General features: G+C 40.9%; 1 protein-coding gene across 1 annotated transcript; it reads left to right on the top strand.

Annotated features, from left to right (window-relative positions):
- Positions 1 to 1,010: 1,010 nt before the first annotated feature.
- Positions 1,011 to 23,276, top strand: VSTM2A (V-set and transmembrane domain containing 2A; the record flags this gene model as incomplete). The annotated part of the gene is made up of 5 exons (XM_079712003.1): positions 1,011 to 1,086; positions 2,918 to 3,084; positions 4,418 to 4,468; positions 7,245 to 7,581; positions 23,188 to 23,276. The coding sequence occupies 5 exons, from the start codon at positions 1,011 to 1,013 to the stop codon at positions 23,274 to 23,276; spliced, it is 720 nt and encodes a 239-aa protein (XP_079568129.1).
- Between the last annotated feature and the right edge of the window lie 621 nt (positions 23,277 to 23,897).

Here is a 23,897-nt window from a genome sequence, read left to right as displayed (position 1 = left end):
GAGCAAATAAACAAAACAAAACAAAAATAGACCTTGCAATAAAGACCTTAATGGTGTTTGAAACCCTTCCTCCACTCCACAATACAAAATACACGTGAGATGGAGGCTGGGAAGGCGGAGCGGTATACGAATCAGCCAAAAAAAATTTAAAAATAAAAATAAAAGTAAACGTGCTCTGGGTTTTCTCTCTGGAACATTCTCTCAAGACGTGACTTTTTGTACTTTACGTCTCTTCCATTCACCAGCGAGAGTGGTACGGTCCCTGCATGAGCTGCTTCTCTTCCACTAGAGGCTGCTCAGCAATAAATTCGTGTGAAATAATAGCCTGCGCTCATTCCAGTTAGCAGTTAATAACTGGTTAACAGACATTTCCCTCCAATGGCTGTTTTCATCGCCCCAGAGCAGTGTCTTTCGCCCCGTCCCATCCCTCCCGTCTTCAGCAAAGCCCCAACCTCCTGCTCCACCGCGGTCCGCCCGCCGAGCCTCCGCCGAGGCGAGAGAGGGTCAGTCGACGGGGAAGAAGCACTTTGCGAAGGAACTATGCCGCCGCTCTCCGGAAGGCGAGCGTAGACGGAGCGTGGCCCGGCGCGCACGGAGTTAAAGGCGCCGCGGCGCGGAGAGGGGAGCCGGCGCGAGCCCGCGAGGTCCCCGCCCCTCGCCCGTCCCCGCGCCACGCGCCCCACGCCGCGGGCTGACGCCGGACCCGCCGCAGGAAGCTGAAGGCGGGCGGCCGAGTGGCCAGGCACTGCCCGGCGCCGCGATCCGGGTGTGCACGCGCAGCCCGCCGGAGCCCAGCCCGGTGCCCAGCCCGGCACTGCGCCGCCGGCTCCCCGCTCCGCATCCCTAGAGCCAGTCCGCGCCGGCGAGCAGCAGGATGTTCGCGGCGCCGCGCCCCGGGCGCTGAGACCGAGCCCGCGAGACAGTAGCATCCCTTTCTTTTAGGGCTTTTTGGCTGTTGGCTACACTAATGTGACGACCCCCACCCCCACCCCCTTTTTTTTTTTGGAACGATGGGGATCTTTTTGGCGTATGTTGGATTTGTTTTCTTTTCCGTTTTATATGTACAGCAAGGGCTTTCTTCTCAAGGTAAGTCTGTGCTCACTGGCAAATATACATTTGCTTGCGCTGTGTGTGTTTGTGTGTCTTCTCTGTGTTCAAAGAATGGCCAGGCAGATGTGGTGAGGTGCTTAGCAAGTAACAGAGGAATAATGTTCTGTTTGGCATTATTCTTTAAAGTTTATTAAATAGTAGCCCTGCTAGATTTGAGAGCAGATCTAGTTGGTGCCCGACAACGAGGTGGGTTCCTTGGTGAGCACAAACACAGGGTTATAAGTGAATGTGTGTGCGTGTGTGTGTGTGTGTGTCCCTTCTATCTGTGTGCATGCACAGGGTGACCACTCGTGCATACATAATCATCGCAATCAGAGCTGGGGATTGGGGACTCTCCATGGCCAGCTCTCCTCCTCGATGTAGGCAGTATGAGCTTAGAGTTTCCTTTTTCTGGGTCCGTGTGACTTCGTTTGCCTGTGTGTTTATCAAAGGACAGACTCCTCTGAGGACCCATAAAAAGGCACGACTTGCATTACAAGCAGCAGCAGCAGCAGTAGCCTGCTAAATCCAGTTGTTAGGACTTCGCAGGCTGCAGTGATCATTTCAGCACCATGAGCAAATCACACCTCTGCTGTCAGAGGACTGCATCGCTTCTGCAAACAGAAATGCCACACTCTTCCTTCCAGCTTGAACGGAAGAGTCCTTTTCGGATCAGAATGTCTTCTTAACATCTCCCATTTCCTCTAAGTATAAATACAGTTCAATTTCAATAGAGGTCATGTTGGGATTTTATTAAAAAATTTTTTGGAAAGAGACACTGATGGTGCCTCGCATTGAAAAGTGGGGGCAAAGTGCATCCATCCACCCTGAATCGGCTCTGCAGCCCCCTCAGCCCTCCTCCCCATGAGTTCGCATTGTAGCTGTGCACTTCCTTCAGCCACAAATCTCTCCAAGACTTTTAGGGAATCATCAGCTCTTTGCAAAATATTTCTTAGACAGGATAAGAACAACCATCCAAAGCATTCCATGTTGGAGAAGTGCCTTTGGGAGAGAGGAAACATATTTTTGTGAGTTTCACCATGACTCCATGAATCTTGCAAACTAGCAGTGTCAAGATTGGTAATGAAAAGGCTGGGAAAAAATGTCTCTAGTAACTTCAGAACAATCTTTAATCTGAACCAAGCCCAGGTGTGTGATTCTTACATCCCACGATGTATGACAGTTTACAATACAGTTGCTTGATGGGAACAAATATGAAGGTTAATTTGGAAAGAAATATCCACAGCTTAGAAAGTGTGCAACTTGTTTCACTGCTGTAGCCTTTGAATCACAATTGCTAAAAAGTGTCATGATATATCAAGAATGTAAATTTTGACGGATAATCATGATCCCTTCTCTATTAACATGAAACGTCCAGTTAGTCATAAATTGTTTAGAAACTTGGAGGCAGGAGGCTCTCCTCTTGTATCAGCTTGACAGATTTGTCAAATACACTTAAATATAAATATAAGTAAAATATACTTCACTGAAACCCTCAGTAAGTTTTGGGGAATACTGCAGTCTGACAAAAGGTATTTGTATCTAACTGTGGACATCTTGGCTAACAGAGGGGAGTTATTGGCAAGCTTGTTAACCTTTCCATTATCTGGACTTGATCAAAAACAAAATGATTTAGGCACCATACCAAAAATAAGACAAGAAAGAGGCAAAGGAAAGGGGGTTGGGGAGCCTCTGGGATGTCACAGAGGGCTTTTTGTTGCGGTTTTTATTTATTTATTTTTAAGTCGAAGGAAAATGTAGTGAGCTCTCAAAAGACGCTGTCAACAGTGGTGTGCATATTCCAAAAGGGTGCGTTTCTGTTTTGCAGCAAAATTTACCGAGTTTCCGCGAAACGTGACGGCAACCGAGGGGCAGAATGTGGAGATGTCCTGCGCTTTCCAGAGCGGCTCCGCCTCGGTGTACCTGGAGATCCAGTGGTGGTTCCTGCGGGGGCCGGAGGACCTGGACCCCGGGGCCGAAGTACCCGGGGCACAGGTAGCGGAGTCCCGTCGCCTTCGCGTCCGTCCCACCCACTGACTTAGACCTCTGAGTGTCCAGTTGGGGTCGGGCCCAAGATGATGCCTGGGCGCCCATGGGGAGCCCCCTGGCTCTCTCGGCAAGGAGGACGCCCAGGGATGCCAGGGGGTGAGCCGCGTGCCCTGGTGACACCACGTTAAAACCAAGGGAAGGCATGTTGTCCAGTCTTTCCCGGTTAAAGACCGGGAATAGCCTCCTCCTTTTCGTACGGGTCATTGTGAGCTGTCCGTGATGGCACTGCCGTGTTGATACATCCCCGGACACTCAATGTCCCTTTCGGGACGGTGGTGTGAGGACAGGAATTATGTCGGTGTTTCCATCACCCCCGCCCTCCACCCCCGTCGGTTTCTCTCACCTCCGCCGTAATCAGAGGGGGGAGGGGGGGAGAGAGAGAGAGAGAGAGGGAGGGAGGGAGGGAGGGGGAGAGAGAGGGGGGAGGAGGGAGGGAGGGAGGGAGGGGGAGAGAGAGAGGGGGGAGGAGGGAGGGAGGGAGGGGGAGAGAGAGAGGGGGGAGGAGGGAGGGAGGGAGGGAGGGGGAGAGAGAGAGGGGGGAGGAGGGAGGGAGGGAGGGGGAGAGAGAGAGGGGGGAGGAGGGAGGGAGGGAGGGGGAGAGAGAGAGGGGGGAGGAGGGAGGGAGGGAGGGGGAGAGAGAGAGAGAGAGAGGAGGGGAAGTGGACGGGGAGAGAGGGAGGCGGGGGGAGACGGAAGACGGGGAGAGAGGAAAGAAAGGGTGACAGGGGAGAAGGGGATGGGGACTGACGGAGGGACCCGAGGAGACCCAAGTGGAGAGGGGGCGGGGAGGGGAGGAGAACAGAGCAGGAGCGGAGGGGCGGGGAAACGAGGGTCTGAACGGAGGTGCAGACAGTTCTGCAGAAGAGGCGGCGGCCGTGCGGGGGCGAGAGGAAGCCTGTAGAAGTGACCGCAGGGAGGGGGCGCGGGCCGGGAACGACGCAGAGTCCCGTCCCGCAGACTGGCGCGCCCCGGGGGCCTGACCCGAACGCAGCCCCCCGAGTTCCCGGGTGCCCCCTATTCCCCACCCTCGGGAATCCCAGCCTCCGCGGTCCCCACCCCGGAATCCCCACTCTCGGGAGTCCCTAATTCTCCCGCTCCCCGAGCCCCCGCCCCCCAGTCCCCACCCTCCGGAGCCCCTTATCCCCGCTCCCGAGTCCCCGAGCCCGGCCCCCGGGCGGCCCGGGGCAGCGCCCCCCCGCTAGGTTTGCATGGCCGAGGGCTCAGGCCGGGCCCGGTCTGAGCGTCGATGTCCACCCCCCTTCCCCTCCTCCTCCCGCAGACGGAGCTGCTGCCATACCGGGACCCCGACGGCGACGGGACCAAGATCAGCGTAAGTGTCACCACGACGGCTGCCCTCGGGCCCGGGGGCACTAGTTAGGAATTTCAGGTTTTCAAAAGTCTATTAACTTACTGCCCCTGAAACAGGCAACTTGCATACACAGGATGAGAGCCCGCTGTCTGTGTCGTGTCTTACCTCACTGGATACATACACACTGAAGCAGAGTTCATACAATAAAATTATTTATCTTAATGACGTAGATATTTGAACAATTACTAGGGAGTCATTTTGCCACCCAAAGAAGTGTGTGAGACTTTATTCTTGCTCTTACTAACAGTTACATAACTGTTAAAGGGCTGCAATGCTAATAATATCCGTTCAAAATTATACCAGTAATTATCCTTCAATAGCAAGTAAAACACTAACGGTACGAAAATCTTCCCAGGCTGAAAAAAATTAGAGCATCCAACAGAGTGTTGAAGTTGTAATGAAAACGGCTCAACTTCAACGTCATTCATAATGCATGCAACGTATTTCTAATGCCAGTGTTCAAAATCATATAAATGTAAATATAAAACCAAAAGCCAATATAAATATAAAAGCATTATTGGAGGAGGTTAACCTGTTGATAATACAGAGGTGTATTTCTACTCTGCTGGTTATTACTTTTCATAATTGTGAGTGAAATTAGAAAAAAAATCTTTTTTACTACACCTCAGATGAAGCCATCTAGAATCACTTTATACTGTACAACTGCTCAGCTTGTTGATAATTAGTAAACAAGTTACCATTACTAGAAATAATATATGTATAAAGAATCTAAAAATCCAGTGACCCACATTTTAAAAAGAAATTTATTCTGAGGCTATTATAACTAAAAGTGTAAAAATGTATTATACTAATAAAATCAGATTCTCCAATCTAAATGTATAATCTCAACATGGAAGAAAATATCAAACAAAAATAAGATACAAACCAGAAACTCCAGTTTCTATTCATAAACTCATGGACTTTTTAGAATCTTTCAATTCAATTATTCTTATATCACAGAAACTCTTGTTTTCTGACAGTGCTAGAAAAGCTTTATTGGTAAGATCCATTATTAACGATGTTTTTCTTAAATATTTCATTTTTCACATACACATACAATTAGATAGATTGTTTATTTCCTATTCATCTTTCATCCTTCACCCATACCCCAACCCTCCAAAGACCAGTGGTGAAGCAGCCTCACACATCTTGACCTAGGGAAGCATGCAATCAGATGCGTAGCCATGCACACAACTGCTAACAGTATTATCTATGCCCAGAGTTCATATAATCTAGTAAACTGGAAAGAGTTCTAGACACAAACTGAGGTAGAAAGCAATGTGTTCCCAGTTTACCCGCTGTGTGACCTTGAACGTATGTCCTAAACCAGCAGTTAATTTGAATTCTCAGGAGAGCTTTCACAAAATACTGATATGAGCTTTGCCCCCCAGAGATGCACACAGTGTTTCTGCATTAATCCAAATGAGAGCATTTTCTAAACCTCCTCAGATGATTCTAGTGGGCAGTCAGTGTTGAAAATCACTGACCCAAACCACCTAAGCCTCAGTTTACTATACTGTAAAGTGGGATAATAATAATATAAGCACTCTGCCCCAACCTTAATCAGAGACCCAGCTGAAAATATATTTGAAACTATCGATTCCCTTTATTTTTACAGTATTAGTAATATTCATATGTAATTTTTCATACACATAAATGCATACTTATGGTTCAGATGTTGGAAACTATTTGTATATACAACTCTATATGTAAAAGCCAGATGAACACTTCCCAAATTTTCTTAATTACTTATGGCTATTTGAAAGTGTAAGGGCCAGTAGAGAAATAACTTTATGCCTTCCTCACTTCTTATCTTTTGAGATTATTCAAATCCTCAAATCTTGAATGTCTTATGAAGTCCATCATTCTGTCAATCATGGATGATATATATCAAATCTAGTTCTGATAAAGATGCTTATATATATATATATATATATATTACATATTATAGAATTTTATATATTATACATAACCTTATATATAATCTTGCTGTTAATCTGGCATATAAATTATTGGTAGAAACGAGAGTCAATTTCTATTTTGAAAATCAAAGCAGTGTTTAACTGATGGCATCTCAATTTCCAGTAGCCCACAGACCCTATGGTAGCAGGAGGTATGTACTCTGAGCCATAGGATTTCAGGTGACATTAATCTGCTCCCTAAATCATGCCACCCCATAACTATAGGTCAGACTGCACCAACAATTTGAGAAAAAAACATTACTGTCCAAGTCTATTTTGTCACTCCCTTTAGTAATCATCCCAAAGTGGGGAAAAAAGCACATTCTCACTTAAACTCAGTCGTGACCAACAACATGTCTTTTTGATCTCTCAAGAGCGGTCGCCAGCAGTGAAGAAGTGAGAGAGGCTGTGTAAACTATACACTCAGCCTCATTAAGTCGTGCTTCATTCAGCTGAGCTCACCAGGCAGAGGCCAGTCCCATGATGGGAACATGGCAGAGCTGGTCCCACAGCCTGGGAAATGGGAACCACATGGCTAATGGAATCTAGTCCAGCTGGATTGAACTAATGTCTCCATGATCTTGTGAATCCAGGTGTTAGTAAAATAGGATAAATAAGGTCTTCCAATTTGACTGCTGAGAAAATAAAAAGCTTTCAGCCTATGGCTGTGAGAATAATGAGACCCTTTAATTTTCCAGCGTTAGCAAGCTTGGGACAAGGTACTGGAACCCAGTCTCTTGATGTAGCACTTTATTTTTTTACTTGCAATTTTTCAGACAGTGAAAGTCCAAGGCAATGACATCTCTCACAAGCTTCAGATTTCCAAAGTGAGGAAAAAGGATGAAGGCTTATATGAATGCAGGGTGACCGACGCCAATTATGGAGAGCTTCAGGAACACAAAGCCCAGGCCTACCTAAAAGTCAACGCCAACAGCCATGCTCGGAGGATGCAGGCCTTCGAGGCCTCACCCATGTGGCTGCAGGATGTGAAGCCTCGCAAGAATGTCTCTGCGGCCGCTCCCGGCAGCATGCACAGCTCTGCCAACCAGCGAGTGCTCTCCACTTCCAGCCCTCAAGCGGTAGCCAAAATCCCCAAACAAAGTCCACAATCAGGTATGGAAACCCATTTTACCCCTCACAAACCCTCCGCAGGAATATGGTCAGAGTAGACAGATTTATGTATGACGGTTTTAAAATTGGAGACCTAGTTCATTTGAAATGAGGATGAGCTATGAGAGCCAGGGAGGCTGGCCTTCCCAGAGGATGTGAATTGCCCATTAGTCGCTGGCAGTGCTTCATGTCCAGGGGATCTGAGAGCTGGACTTCTTTTCCTTCTGTGTTTACACATTATAAGCACAATAAATCACGTAATGTTTGGTTGCATTATAAATGCATGTTTATTTTCTCTACAGATTTATGTATCGATAATAGCCCAAATTAAGAGACTTTCACTTAATCAACATGTAAATGAAAGAGACACACCACATTTTCAGGGACCTGTAGCCTTAAGCAGGACCAAGCTCCAAGGGCTTCTGATTTTGAAGGAGAAACTTCAGCTGCCTGTGATGAAAGTGATGATGATAATGGGAGGAAATGAGGGGGGTGGGGTGAAAGGCAGAAAGTGGTGCAGAGATAAGGCAGCTCCTGTCAGTGTGGCTCCGATGCCAATTTAGAAGCTTAGTCAAGCTTAGTCACACGCTTCCTAAGTCAGCTGTGCAAGTTAAAGCTGCTCTGAATAGCATTAATTTATGCGCTCATTCAGCCAGTGGAAACTCATTGAGGTTTTAACCTTGGGATAGGCAGTACTTAACACCACCCCAGACCGTTCTGTATTTCGCTAACACACTTGACGTAATATTATAGGATGAAGGGAGCATAAAATCTATAATTTCTCATTTTTAAGTTTTTCCCTTTATAGTTTATCATTGAAGAATTATTGACACTACTGTTGGTAATAGAAAATTCTATTGCTACCATTCAGATTCTTTTTAGCCATTACATTGAAAAAATCTCATCATTTTATCAGGATGATATTTATATATATATATATATTTAAATCTTTATATATTTACATTTATATGGAGAAATATGTATATGTACATATATCTTTAAATCCTTATTTGTAAACAACACTTTTATAATAATGTGTGCCGCTCTAGGTTCCTCCTTGGGCTTCACGTACTAATGGAGATGATTTGTCCTGAGCTTAACTCAGGGTCTCTGTGAGTTTGTCCTGCCTTTAAATGTAGGTGAGCAGCTATCCCAGCATGACTTGGTCACGGCAACTTATGTCAGTCTGATGAATAGACAGCTTAGCCTCTCTGAACCCAAATTTGTGTGACTTTGCCTTATTTTCCTCTTTATCATCTCTTTTATATCCCAAAGTAAAGAAAAAACCATAGCTAGAATATGCATGTATATATATTCACACACACACATATATATACACACCCATATATATACACACACACACACACACCCCTAATAGTTATAATTTTTGTAGCCATTATTTGGTAAAGATTTTATATCTTTGGAGACATTGCCCTCCTCCCTTTCATACCATCAAAAGAAGAAGCTAGACACTATATGCAAAATTACAGAGTCCCCTCAGCCGACAGTTTACAGCCTAACTGGTGAGGACTCCAAATCATGGAATTGAAATTATTAGCCTACATAGAATATTCCAGGCCAGAAATCATAAATCCATTCTGTGGAATCAAACAGACAGATTACCTGTCCCAACTGAAGGATTCTAAGCATAGAATGAAATGTTCTATTTCTAAACTCTTTACGTTTTGGATTGAATAACATACTCTAAGAAGATCTGTTTTACTTTAGTCTCTTTCTTAGTATTGTGATTGGTGCTAAGTGGTAAACTCTACACATCTTCTAACAATTTTCAACTAAAAATCACTGCTCATTTTCCACCCCATCACCAGCCTCACTCATTGCTTGTCCTAGAGGAAGAGTGAAAGGAGACAGGGGATGCTGACTCATGGAAGCCCATATCCATCCAAAGTAATTTCCACTAAAAATTATCTGCTATAGCAAAGATTAATTGGAAATACAGCAACATTTTTCATTTCTATATTTTCCTACCAGTGAATACTGGAAAATATTTTATATACATTTAACATTTTCTAACTTCTAGTGCAGAAGCTAGGGTGGCTCAGCCACCAATTTTATTCATGTGTAAGTTTCTGTGCTTGCACAATTATTGCATAAAATACCATATTTGGGATGGATATTTATGTAATATTATATTTCCTGTAACACCCACGTCCTGATTTATAATTTCACTTTATAATTTTTCAGGTTATATTCAAATAAAGCTGATTTCAATACCCACGCTTCATTTATTCACTCATTTATTCACTCTCCATCCTTTCAAGAGCTTATATGCCAGGCACAATGACACAAAAATGGAAGACATACTTCCATTCTTCAAAGGGTTTATATTTTTTTCTATTTTCATTTGTGAGAAACAAAGTATTTGTAAATTCCATTAACCATGCATCTTTCTTTTCTTATTCTGTTAAAAGCAAGACATGATGAAGACACAAAAATTAAAATCTTGCCTTTACAGGCCAAAAGCTATACTAGCCTTTTGTTATTCTCACTTCATACAGGGAGGCATGCGTCATCTGTGGTATATATGACACTGTAATACAACCAGTTACCAAAGGCTGGTCTGTCAGCCTTTTAGTTGCATCATAGTTTTCGGCTTAGTTGACTGAACTATTTAGATTGAATACTCAACTCTTAATTCATACTTTTTTCTGTCAGAGAATTTCTGTGTCTCTATGAAGGAAAAGTATTAGCTGAAAATAACTCTGTATGTATACACATATATAATGTTCAAATTGTCATAGAATTACCCAGTTTTCCTAAAGCAGAAATTTACATTAAAAAAGATGGAAAAAATAATCTATTACCATCTACATATCACAAGATAAAGAAAAGATTTAACTATCATTCAATATATCTACTTTTCCCAGATTTTTTCCAAAAGCTAGTGAGCATGTGCCTATCCCATTGGGCTGTATCTTTATGATATCTCTCATTAAGTTCTTTTAATTCTACCTCCAGTTGATAATCTGCAATTAGAACCAAAACAATGAAGAAAAATGATAAAGCAAACAGGTAGAACTTGGCTTTTGCCATCCCTTAGATGTTTCTTTTCTCCAGCTCTTTGTCTGTACCCATAACTGACATTGAAGAGTATCCTGTAGGTGCTCTGAGGGTAACAATTCCTGATTCTAGCATGAAGTGGTTTAGTTCCACCTGCACAGAGAACAGATCCCCAAATACCTCAATAAACTACACCATTCTCTACGTGTTTCTTCCTTTCTCATGGAGAACATCTACTCCTTACAGAAGCCAAACATCCTCTCCATTCACCACCACCCCACTTCCCTCCCTTTGTTCCCCCCATCTACGTTCCTTCTATGGGTCCTCTCCCCCAACCTTGGCCAACAGGCCAACAAAACTGTGACTACAGCCCAGCCCCGACCCCCCAAAGGTCACACCTCTGCCCTCCCCCTGCACCCCTGGACCTCCCATCTCCCCTTCCCGTGTCCCGTGTCCTGGGGGGCAGGGGGGAAGCTCTCCAGTCGCTGGGCTCCTAAACTCCCCTCTGGACCCTACTTGTTGGCTGTTAGTGTTCCCCTCTCTTTGTGGGCTTCTCCTCCTAAATTCCTTTCTTAAATGTAGTTCTTTTCCCATTCTCAATGCCCTGATCTCATCTGTTTCTGTGGTTTCGACCGCTAACGTTTCCTTAGAAAACTTATCAGTTGGTATTCCGATTCCGATTTCCCTCTAGAGAGCCGGACGAGAGCACCCCGCTGTCCCCGTCATGCTCCCCATGTCTGTCCCACGAGCACAGTGCAGAGCAGAGCCCCTGCATGTTATTGACACCAGCCATTGACGTGTGGTGCCTCTTGTCCACACACCCCCCACCCCGAGCCTGGGCTGGCCTGTGACCACTGTGACAGTGAGATGGGAAGGAGTAATGCCACCCCAACCAATTCCAGACCTACCCTGCAAGGGGACAGCCAGCCTCTGCTGTGGCCACTTAGAGCCAGCCACCGAGTAGGAAGTGCAGCTGCCTTAAGACACGTTGCTGACTGAAGCCAGCCTTTGACTTCAGCCCCAGCTGACTGCCCCCCCAGACTCCTGAGAGATAATAATAAATTGTTGTTTTAAGGCACTAGGTTTTATAGGGGCTTGTTTCACAGCAATAAATATTCAGGTCAGGCCCCTAAACTCAAATATTCAAAATCAAATTTATTATCTTAGCTTTCTCATCAAAAAGAAATGTTCTTTCTCCTATTGTCTTAGAATTGCCTGTTTCCTCATTAAGGTCCCCACAGCAGTTTGTTTACACTTACTTTAAAGCCCTGGTTGTGTCTTATAGTAATTTTTCCCTGGGGCTTTTCTCCTTTTAATGCTGGAAGTCCCACTTTCTGGGAGGCCTGACCCTCAGGCAAAATAGGGTAGGTGATCACCCTAAAGATAACTTCTTGGCTACCAAGGTCACCACTTCCTTTTGCATTCCTCTAAGTGCCTAGAACACGTGGAGCTCATGTGTGGCAAGAAAAGGAAAAGAGTGAGGGCCAGTATGTCTCTGCTTTTATCTTCTTTTTCTTATAATTATATTTGCATAAATAGATAATATTGCCACTATTGCAAAAATGATCAAGACTCCTAAACAGTGTTTCTCAAAATGCAGATGTCCTGTGCCAGACTTACCAGAGAGCTTGTTAAAAATTCGTATCCCAGGACAAATTTCTGAGTCTAGAAGCAGAAATGTGCATTTTTATGTGCAGTAAATTATGAGAATCGTTGTCTCTAAAGAGGTCTGATGGGTGAGAGAAAAACAATTTTTATTATTTACTATGAGATGTGTGTGCATGTGTGTGATGCTACAAAATACACTTTTAGAAACTGGTCTTTTGCTATTATATTTTCCAGTAATGTGATGGACTTTTGTGAAACTTTTCTTCACTCCTGTGATCAACAGCTGGCACTCATAAGAAAACTGGCCATGGTTAAGGTGTAGTTATGTTTCCACGTGTAGTCACTCAGCAGGAATACTTATTCTCTGAACTCAGAAATATGATGATTGTGTTTTCAACATGATGTGAACCTGAGCATTCAGAGGCAGCTGCTGCTACAGCTGCTAGAAGCCAAGGGCTCCGAAGCTCCTCTGTGGCTGACAAACATGGCAGCTTTCCAAAAGTGGCCAAAGTTAGCAAGAAGGATCTTACAACAGATTTCAGAGCTGCTGAGGGGAGGGAGATAAGGGGCTGAGCGTCATGCTGGAAATTATGTTCCTGATTTAAAATATGAGGAAATGGTGCACGGCATCCAGGTAGAGAGCCACTTGTATAATCCAGACCTCAATGTTGATTTGGGTTTAAATGATCCAGCTTGGCTGTTTACACAGGCTAGTTAATTTGATCATTGTAATTCTATCAGTTAAATGGCTGCTATGTAAATCAAGCATCTATGAATAAGGTGAAAAATAGATTTGAGGCAATGCTTTGGATAATACAGGCTAAGGAATCTGCTAGAGCTATATTTGAACCGGATTTACGGAATTACGTAGATTGGGAGTCTATACTTGCTAAATTCTCCTGCAAGCTGTATTTATCTTAACTCATTGAAATTCAGTAACTGGCTGGGTCTGTAAAACCAAGGCTCCGCTGTGTGCCAGAGGGGTTTTTCAGTGCGTGGCCACCTTAGGGTTCCTTCAGGTTCATTTGTGATTACTAGGAGCTCTGTGATCGAGGAGCCATGAAGCAGAATTTGCCAGTGTTTTAAGGTCTTGTCTCGAATGATTTCATGATCCTTGAGATTTCAGGAAGCTTCCAGAGGAGCAGTTTTCTGGGTAGATGACCAACGGGTTGAGAAGTTGCTGGAAAGACCTCACTCTGTTGGTTAAAATAACAAGAGCCCTCCAAGAGAAAAGAAAGGCAAAGTCTCCTTCTCCCAGGGAACACTGCTGCCACCTATAGCCTGACACAGGTGCATTCATTTCAGCTGCAAAGGAGCAGAAATCCACTGGAAGATGCTCCTTAGACCTGCAGGGGCCTCTCACCAGTAGAGGGGTTGGGCACAATTGTTAAGGAGAGAGACTGTTCACACCTCGTGGCCATCACACAGAGCTGCGTGTACTTCCAAGTCCTTGTTTATTTAATGGAAACTGTAGTATGATTCTCACAGAGTTTTGAGGACTCAATGAAATTACATACATAGAGAGCATGTCACCAATCAATTCTCAATAAGTGACAACTAGCTGCTCTGTTAATATGACTATTATTGCATGTGCTTATATACTATTATTATTAGCAGCAGCAATGAAATGATGAGAGTAAATGGTCTCCACCACCTGGCTCTACTGTGGCGAATATTTTCCTGGTTGGCTGTGTGTAGGTGACTGAGTTAAAGAAAGGAGACTGGGTCTTCATCCTTGACTTATGTTTTATTGTTCATAATTTCAGAGCTTCCTTTTTTCCTTCTATCACAATGATGTTAATTGATGATAAATTGTCCCCTACATAACATAACTACATACGATACTAGCTACCAGCTGTCTTGCCTAAGGCTCTAACTAGATGGTTAACTTTATTGGTAAAAAATAATAAAATTCCAAAGGATTTTTAGGACTTTGAACTGTGTGACCTGAATAAAGAATGTGTCTTAGGAAGCTGAAGTTATACACACTGGCTGCTACCATAATTAAATTCAAGCTTTCCAAAAAGACCCTTGGAATTTCTTAAATCACAAAATAGTTATAGATAGTGTAACTGAAAATATAAACATGTGAGAATATAAACATGTGAGAATATTATTAAAAGCTCTAAAAAGAGAGAGAAACAAAATGGATTTAGAACCTTATACTAAGAATGGCATAGTTTCTGGTGGTAGATAGATACAGATTTGACTCCTTGATTCACCCTCTACCAGCTCGTTTGTTGAGTGAGCTGCACACAGAATCTCAGGCTCTTTATATGGAAAACTGAGGCAGTGACACATGTGCCCCAAGGGTCGTGTTAGCATTAAGTGACATGATGTATTTTAAATGTCTAGCAGAGTAAACCTGGCACGTGAGTGAGCTTGGCCCTTATTAGTTCTCTTCCCCTTTACCTACCAGATATTAAAGTATATTAGCAAATAACCATGAGTTAAGGGGGCCATAAAGGAACAGAAATATGAATAGAAATGAAAGAAAATAAGAAGTGTGGAATCTCTAAAATTGGTAAGATAAAATAATATCTGATGAATTAAACATGTAATAACTAAGGGAGGATTTATTCAATTAATAAATAACAAATAGAAACATATTATTACAATTTACAACACATATCCAAATGAACGTCAATTAATTAAAGAGCTGAGCAGAAAAGAAATATTCGACATATGAAGATCAGCATGAAATTAGAGGTCTGAGACTTTGAAGATTTAAAGTTACAAAATATACAAGTGAAAATAACATTTTACTATAAATAATTTTCAACATTTGTTTGGTTAAATCAAGTGTAACTAATAAGTGGTATAACAGACAAGGAAATATTTGTGTCTAATATTCAGGAAAAGAAGGGAAAATGTCCATTTTACAGATGCAGTGGTTATATGATCCACTCCAAATGACTTAGAAATATCAGATGTGATCAAATAATATTGACAAAATCAAGGTAAAGATAAAATTTAATCAATTCTCCATATGACAGCAATAACCAAACAAAATATTTGTGGCATAATATATAATCCTCAATAGTATGAACAAGAAAAAGGTATGAAATATCTTATTTTTTAAGGCAGTAGCAAATAAGTAGTATAAAGATGAAAACCATTAGAACAATTTGTTAAGAGTTTAGGTTTGAATAAATGAGTAAATATGGTGTTTTTGGATGAACAAGCTCACCATTATAAATATGTCAGGTTTTTCAAAAGTATTTGTAGACTTACTGCAGTCCCAGTCAAATCCCTAGTCATTTAAAAACATTTGACATGTATAATCTTGGCAAAGATTTTAAAAATCAACATGTGTCAAGCTTACAGTGATTCAGGCATTCTGCTGTATCATTACTTGCAAGGTGAATGGTACTTCCCTTCTGGAGGAAAATTGGCAGGAAAGATAAGTCACAGGACTTGAGATTGTCCCTGAGATGATGCTCCTGGGAGGAAGTTCCAAGGAGCTCAGGAGAGAGGCAGACCCAGACCCAAGAACAGGCATGCATATCACAGAGGTCTGCCCACAGCCGGAAATACTCAAAGGGCCAAGAGTAGTAGGGAAGTGTCACAGTGAATGTGACAAAACCATACAATGAGTATTAAGCACCTTCTAGAATCATGTTTTCAAAAATGTTTAATGAAATTAGAAAACAACCAATATATAATGTGAAAAAATATAGGATACAAAACTTTAAAGTGAAAAAATGAAGAATATATAATATAATGTGAAAAAATATAGGATACAAAACTTTAAAGTGAAAAAATAAAGAATACTAAATTTTAAATCAACCTCAGATAGTGCATATAAAAATGACAAGAAATATATGAAAATGTCCATCAAAAGTCAAGATAACCTTACAATTTTTAATTATTTGATTATTTTGTTTGTATTGATAACATCTGTACATTGATAATGCATTACTTTTGTTATAAGAAAAAAATAATATTATTTCAAATTTCCCAAATTTAAAAAGAGGCCAATGACAGCTCCTGAGAAAACAAACTAACAAACAAAATATATTCAACAAATAAACAAAGAGAGACAAAGTATAATAAAGGTGTTGTGTGATGGTGAAGCTCATGACAAAATATACATACATGCATGTACATGTGTGCATATGAAAATTGAAAGCACTACTATGAAAGTGATGTCCTCAGAAATTGCTAGTAGCATTGAAATTAAGAACATTATATCTTATTTCCTGGGAGCTGGGTGGAGAATCTGACCATCAAATTATTCTTTTTGTTTTTCTAAACATAATGGGTGTGATCTTGATAAATATATTGATAAAATAAATCAAGCACGTATAACGTTCATAAATAAAATGTCATGTAATCATTTTCCTCTCCATTGTGTGACTCACTGAGCCCCCAGTTTGGAGGGAGATCAAAGTGATGAGCAGTGGTGCGGTCATTGGGAGATGATGACTGCACCATCATTTATAAATCAATACACTGGGAGATTTATAAATGATTATTATGTTTTATTTCATATGACTGCTTCGAAAAAGTCTGAGAGCATTTCTTCATGAATTCAGCATCCTATCTGCATAGAAATATATGTTACACTCTCAATGCTTGAATTAAAGCAAATTGTAAAAGATAGGAGCACCTCTTATCAGCTTCCTTAGGACAGTGTCCACACGTGTGATGGGATAAGTGCTCTGGATCACAGCCCCTCAGCAAAGCCATCCCACATTGGCACCACTTACCCTCATAGTTATTCTTGAGTTGAATGTGCTTCTTTAAGCCCTCAGACAAGCTCGATACTTCAACGAGAGTGTCAGTGCAACAAGGCTACACATGTGTGCGATCCATAATGTGGATTTGTGATCATTCCAACAAGGTGTGGATGAATATCTACCTTCCCATTATGAATAAAGAGTTTGATCATTAATGAAAACATACCCACAGATGGCATATTTAAACTGTGAGTAAATAGTTTCAAGCACTTTAGCAGCATTTATTTATACACCAGTAAATGGAGTGCCCTTAATGAATCATTCTTATTTATGCGTTAAAGCAGTGATTAAATATATGTAGCCTTAAACTTAATTCTTGGAAAATATTTTGTTTTTCCATGAATTTATATTCTCCCATTTTGTCAAAACCACTCATATTTCCATATATTTCTAATAGGCAGAATTGAGAAAATTTAGAGTTTTCTGGAATGAAGTCTCTCCAGCTGAGATTATGATGCAAATCAGTTTATAGTGTCAGACAGAACTGGTTCTGAGTCTCAGCGGCCGCCATGTACTCATGGAGCAAACTTAGTGTGTTATATAATCTCTCTCGGATTCACTTCCTTAATCAGCAAAACGATCATATAGCAGCCTCCCGGGACCATGGTCAGAGGTAAAGAAATATTAGCTGCTGTTGTCCGAATCATCACTCTGTCTGCACCAAGATCAGTTCCTACTTGAATAAGTCAAATTACAGTGAAAATGTGCTGTTTTGAGAGATGCACTGTGGCCTTAGCAGGCAGGAGGCAGCATCATTTTTTTGCCCATTCTTGAGTCGCTGTAGAAGGTAGGAACCCTGAAAGCCTGCAGCGATTAGCTGTAAGCAAAAAAGTCTAGAACATTCTGTGGTGAATGGGGTATCACCCATGCACGTTGTCACCTAGACCCTGTGTATGTGGACAGCTGCACTTGGCTCCCTCAGCTACAGTAAGAGGCCTCGGAACTGAATAGACGTGGAAATTTGCTGACTAAAGGAAAGCAGGAAAGGAAATTTAAACAGCTGCTGCCGACATGCCTGGGCAAAGTAAAACAGGCGATTTATGTATTAGGTCAAAATGGAGCCTGTTTCTTCTAAAAAAAAATGGGTTTCTGGAAGAAATCGGCCTTGGACCCATAAGAATCTAATAAAAAGATATTCTTTTCAAAAAATTATAGAATAAAACCATCCTATTATTTGACCTTTCCCCTTAAGTCATCATTTAGTATGTGCAAACCTGAATAAAAATTGCATTAAAAGCTAGCTCAAATTTTCTCACACAGCTCTTTTCATATCTTAAAGCTGGCATCTGTAATGAAAGAGAGGTAAGTCAAAGGCCTGTCCGTCCCTAGAGCTGTAACGGACACTCCATTCTTTATAAGCTTAGCCTCTTCACAGACAAAACAATTATTTAAGTGTTGCTTCTTTTATTATTGGAAAATTTCCATTCTTAGGTTTCTTCATATGATAAGCATCACGAATATTCACTTCTACAAACTAAAGATGCTGGAGTCAGACCAGGGAGCCACAGCAGGAGAGAAACTGTGTTCTTTCTCTTTTCTTGTTCCTTTTGACCCTACCTGATGCTCAAACAAGAAAAGAGAAAAACCTATGAGAATCGTACTTAAATCTGTAGACAGGTGCCCTGAATTATGGCTCTTCCATATATCGAAACCAAGAGTTGTGCTCACGGAGAAAATTAACCCATCACAAAATAATCCCAGCCAAGAGAAAGAGGATATTTGAAGAGCTGGCAAGACATAGCTGGGATAAATTGTCTAGTTAGTTGTCTTAACGTTCTCCTTCTTTGAATTAATTACCCATATCCCGTATCTTTTCTGGTGGCCAAGAGCTCTGGTTGTCTTTCTCTCCTGTCACTAATGGTTGCACTTTGAACATCAACTTAACCTTTCCTGGTCCCAGACTATAAAATTTGAATTAAAAGTTTAGAAAAGAGAAGTTCATAGAAAGAAGAGGGCATGCAAGAACAGTGGTTGAACCACCTCATTCAAATATTTAAAGAATTTGGAGGAACCTTCAAGATTTAAAAGACTACAGTATGAAAAGTGCAAAATATTATATCATCAGACACTTGGCACACTATATGGAGGAAAACAAACTTGACTTATTAATGTTTAGGAAAACAGAGAAGCGGATAGTGTTTTCATATTCAATATTTATCAGTTCAGACTTGGGGAAAAGAAGTTTTCTAATTTTTCTCAAGTGTGTTATAGCCAGTGCATTTTCGCTGAAAAGATAAATGTACACTTAAATAATAGCTTCACATCTTGATCTAACAGGTGTGGAGACAGTGAGGAAGGTTGCTTGCCTCAGGGAGTTTCAGAAAGAAGCACATCCAGACTCTGAGTCGATCTGACTGCATTGCTCTTTCTTCATTTCTGTACCTTTGCTTTACTACCTATTAACCGTGTAACCTAGGGTGAGTTATTCCATGCTGCTGAGTTACATTTTCCTGACTTGTATGTTTACTCTACTGGGCTGATGAGAGGATGAACTAAGACAGTGTATGCATGTAACATGTATGCATATTCCCTGATGTAGCAGGTACCCAGTCCACTGTAGCCACTTGGCAGATTGATGTGAAGGAGAAGAGGGTGCAGCTTTGTTCAGTATGCCCAGTGTCTTCCAGCCACATGGCTGTAGATGCAGGAAAGACATGGCAATGTAGATGGAAGGTACAAAAGTGGGCCAAGTTCTTCCATCAGGCAAGACAGATGAGGGCCAGGCAGGCTTTCCTGGCTGGAAGGCTGTGCTGAGTTAAACCAGGCAGGAGGATGCAGTGACTGAGGAAATGGTGATAAATGTCTCCTTCTCTACCTGACCTCTGAGGATGCCAAGATCTCGACTCTGTGTTGTTGTGATTCGTTGTTGTTTTGTTTTGTTTTTCTTTTTAATAAATAGATGAAATTTTCTGTTATTCTCTGAAATAATAACTATACATACTGAAGATAAAATATTTGAGGCTTTTTTTTTTCCTATTTCTCCTTGGCCAAACTCATTTGTCACAGACACTGTCTTGGGCCATGCCCGATGTCCACATCCCATTGAGGGCAATGTGATGTGCTATCACATGACGTATAAAAAGGGCTGAAAAATGGAAGCTAAGTGTCTGTACTCATTAAACTTCTAAGAAGACTTCTTAGACTTCTCCATTTGCAAAATGGAGCAAATCCTCCCTCCCCCTACCTTACAAAGGCATGAGAAATTACACCTGAGAGAGCACCGAGGAAACCTATAAGCATAAAAACAAATGAAAGGCATCATTATTAAGTTGAAGTCAAAGGACATCATGAAATCACACTCTGAGTCAGAGAGAAATCTCTAGGTTCTATTAGGCTAATCTTCATCGAGGCATGTTATCTGCACATTTTCTTCCCGTAATTTAGATAATAGCATTTCCCTTTCTTCTTCACAGGGTATTTTGTGTTGGGAACAAAAGTTTAAAAACTCAAGGCATTGTTTTAAACTTTGAAAATAATAAAAAATTGCTAAAATTTCATCCTTGCCTTTAATGAGCTTATAGTGTAATCAGTGAGGTAAGATATGAATATAATGAATTACAAGTCAATGTCAGCCATGTTAAAGCCACAAGAGAGGGAAAACCAGAATACAGAGGAAGTTCAGAGGAGAGAGAGCTTACAACTAGTTGGTGGGAACAGACACAACGGAACGCAGCTATCTGAGGGCAAGAGTTGCTTAAATGCATGATCGTCTTAGGGGATAACAGGTTATCCTGTGTGGCTTGGGCATAGAGCAAAAGGAAACCAAATAAAGCAAAAGAGATAACCAAACACAATGTCTGGCATATTCATGAAAACATATATATAAAACAATAATATGCAAACAATTATTATGCTCATTTTAGAAAACATCAAAGAAATAAATATCTTATTTGGGATTTCAGAAATGAGTGGCTGCAGAGGAAACTGAAACTCAAGGCTTCTGATTGCAATCCTGAATCTCATTGTTTCAAAACAGTAAAATGTTTCTATTTGTAAAAATGAGACTAGAGTACGACGCATGGCCAAAGTTTGCATTTTACAAAAAACATTTGCTTAATTTTCTCTAGAATAGACCATAACATGTTTGATAAATAGTAATATTATATTCAGAATAGTGTACATTTGAATGAAATTGACTATGATGATTATTTGTTAAAATTACACAGGGTAAATTATAGCATGTTAGATTCTCAGATTTCACTGTCAAAGTCTTTGGGATTACAAAGATAAAGGAGCACATACCCCTTCATTCCAGACATAAATAAAACCTAGAAAGAAGAGCAAAACAATCTGTGATTTGATGACAAAACAGATTTGCTTTAGAATTTACTGTGCAGGAGAAAAATATATATTTGGCTTGACAGAAATAAATTTCATTTAATGAAAAATATGCTAGGAAATGCAGGTGCCTAGAGTGGGTGAATGATTACAATCTGGAAAAAAAGTGGTGTGTTGCAATGGTTTATTGCATATCTGATGGCTATTCAAATTTTTAACTTTAAAATACTCTTTACAGTATATCATTGGGTTTGTTTCCAGTTATACTGCTCATGTAACTTTTGTTTTAACTTGCACATACTGGGCACAGTGTGATAGGAAATGTTGGGTTAGAATGACATAGCTGTTCCCTTCGAATCTCACAGGAATGATGGGCATCTCCTGTGAAGGGTTGATTAGTCGAGAAATGAGCTGCATAATTCACAGTTTCAGCAAGTTTGAGCCCATTTGCAATGTTCATGCTGAAAATGAAACCATTTCACAAAATATTGTTTTTGAAGAGCAAATCATTTTCCTTGGTTTTATTGTTTTTAACATTTTTTAAACCTTTATTCAACATCAGACATACTTTGTGTCAAGTGTGGTTAGCAATTTAAGGAGACATGTAATCATGTTCTTTCTTTCTTTTTTAATTGATTGAATCCCTGTCAAAGAGTCTCTCTTCAAAAGATAACAAGGGCATATATTTAATTTTCGAAAGCTCTGATGCTAGTGGTTCTACATAGATTTTATATGTTTTCCTTGCATGATCTTTGTACTTAGAGCTGCATGTGGACTGTACTTTACTTTTGCAATTTGAACCTTGTCACCCAGCTTGAGTGAAGCAACAATCTCCAGAGACCCACTACTAACCTCTGGGTCCTCAGTCATTACGTTTCTGTGTTAAATACATGACTCACCTCCTGAACGAAGGCAAATCGATGATGACACTAAAGTAACCTAACTGAAAACAGGAATATGAGTCTGCTAAACAGCCCCTTTAGAAGCCCAAATATTTACAGAGATTTTTTGAGAGCATGTGTTTTCACCACAATTTCTATCATTGCCAATGTGGACTTGAACATGATTTAAATGAAATATTCAAAAGATTGAATTTTCCTACCCTCAACCCTTTCAAACCTTTTTAACCTTTCTTAAATTAAAAAAAAAAGAAGAAGAAAAGAAATGCTTTGAGGTCCATCACATTTTTGTTTTCTCACTAATAAAGGTATTAAATACATCATTTGTAGCTTACTGGATAAAATATGTGAAGAAAAATGCAAAAAGACTATTTCATTCTCTCCCTTATGTAGTCTCAGAGAGCTTTCAAAAATTTCCAATTCTTGATAGCACTAACTTTTCTTCAGATTTTAAGGATTAAAAAGTTGAGAAAGATCTTCCTCTAAAAGCAGATACCCCAACGCACCCACTCCAGAACCCGTTCTGCAGGCCCTTGAGAAGCCTGCTGCTCTCGGTTTGGGTTTTATCTCCTGTGGTTTTACGCTTACAGTGGTAAAACAGGGGATTTGTTTTAGACACCCATATAGGAACAACCAAATGACTATAGGGAATGATCCTCAGAGAATTACTTGAGGGAAAAGTATCTGCATTTGTTACTCTAAGTCTTCCCAACTGTGGGATGGCATGGCTTGAAAACAGACAAAGCAAACAAGACCACTTCCCGGGACTGAAATACTTTGTATGTGTTGTTATTTGCAGTGCATGCCAAGACATTCATGGGCACCAGAGCCAAGCTGGCGAGCTAATTAAATATATATATATGTATGTGTTTAAAACAGCCTAATAAGGAGCATTGGAAATCTTCGAGATGAGCGAATATCTTATAACTTCTTCCGCAGGTGCGAGGATAGCTACAAGCCATGGACTTTCTGTCCTGCTTCTTGTCTGTGGCTTTGTGAAGGGTGCTTTGCTTTAGTCTAAAGTGCTGACTTTTTTCCAATATCACTTTCTCTTCTTAAAGCAAAGAGCAAATCGCCTGTAAAATCTACGGAGCGGACAGCAAAGTTGACCCTAAACTCCAAGCACCACTCTGCACCCACTGTACTCTAATTACCTACACAAGGAGCACCTGCTTTCGGAAACAAACGAAGAGGCTATCTCACTTTGTTCATAACATTTTCTTGGGCAAATCACTGATCTTTTATTTCAAGAGAATTAGTGTGAAGTGATAGAACATTTTCTAATAGCAAGATCTATTTTTTTTTACTTTTCTTTCGGCTACTCAAAGCATCATCTCACTGACTGCTCAGGGGTTGGCCTGACCATCATCGGTATAGTGAATATTTACTACAGATACCACTGATTTCCTACTAAAAGACCCATTATCTGCAGGAAGTAAGCAGAGATCAAAAGGCTACAGAACATAAACTATCATCAAAGAAAATTCCTGTCTGGGGGCAAGAACAAAATTTTCAACACTGCGAGTCAACAATGAAAACATTGTTTTAAATAAGAAATAATAAAAGATAATTTTTTTTGAATTTTTCCCCTTTTCTTGGGTTTTTCTCCTTTTTCTTGATTGTAGTTCTTGTTCAATATGGCAAGTGCTGATTATGGCCAATCCCTGTCAATCCTGGGAGGTTTATATAAAAACATTTTGAGTGTTCTATATTTCAGTGCATTTTAATTCATTTTGCCATTCTTGTATATGCAAATGATAAATTCTGTAAA

Source organism: Hyperoodon ampullatus (genome assembly GCF_949752795.1).
Source record: "Hyperoodon ampullatus genome assembly, chromosome: 9".
NCBI lineage: Eukaryota > Metazoa > Chordata > Mammalia > Artiodactyla > Ziphiidae > Hyperoodon > Hyperoodon ampullatus.
The sequence above is the reverse complement of the archived record's forward strand: the minus strand, read 5'-3'. Positions and strand labels throughout refer to the sequence as shown.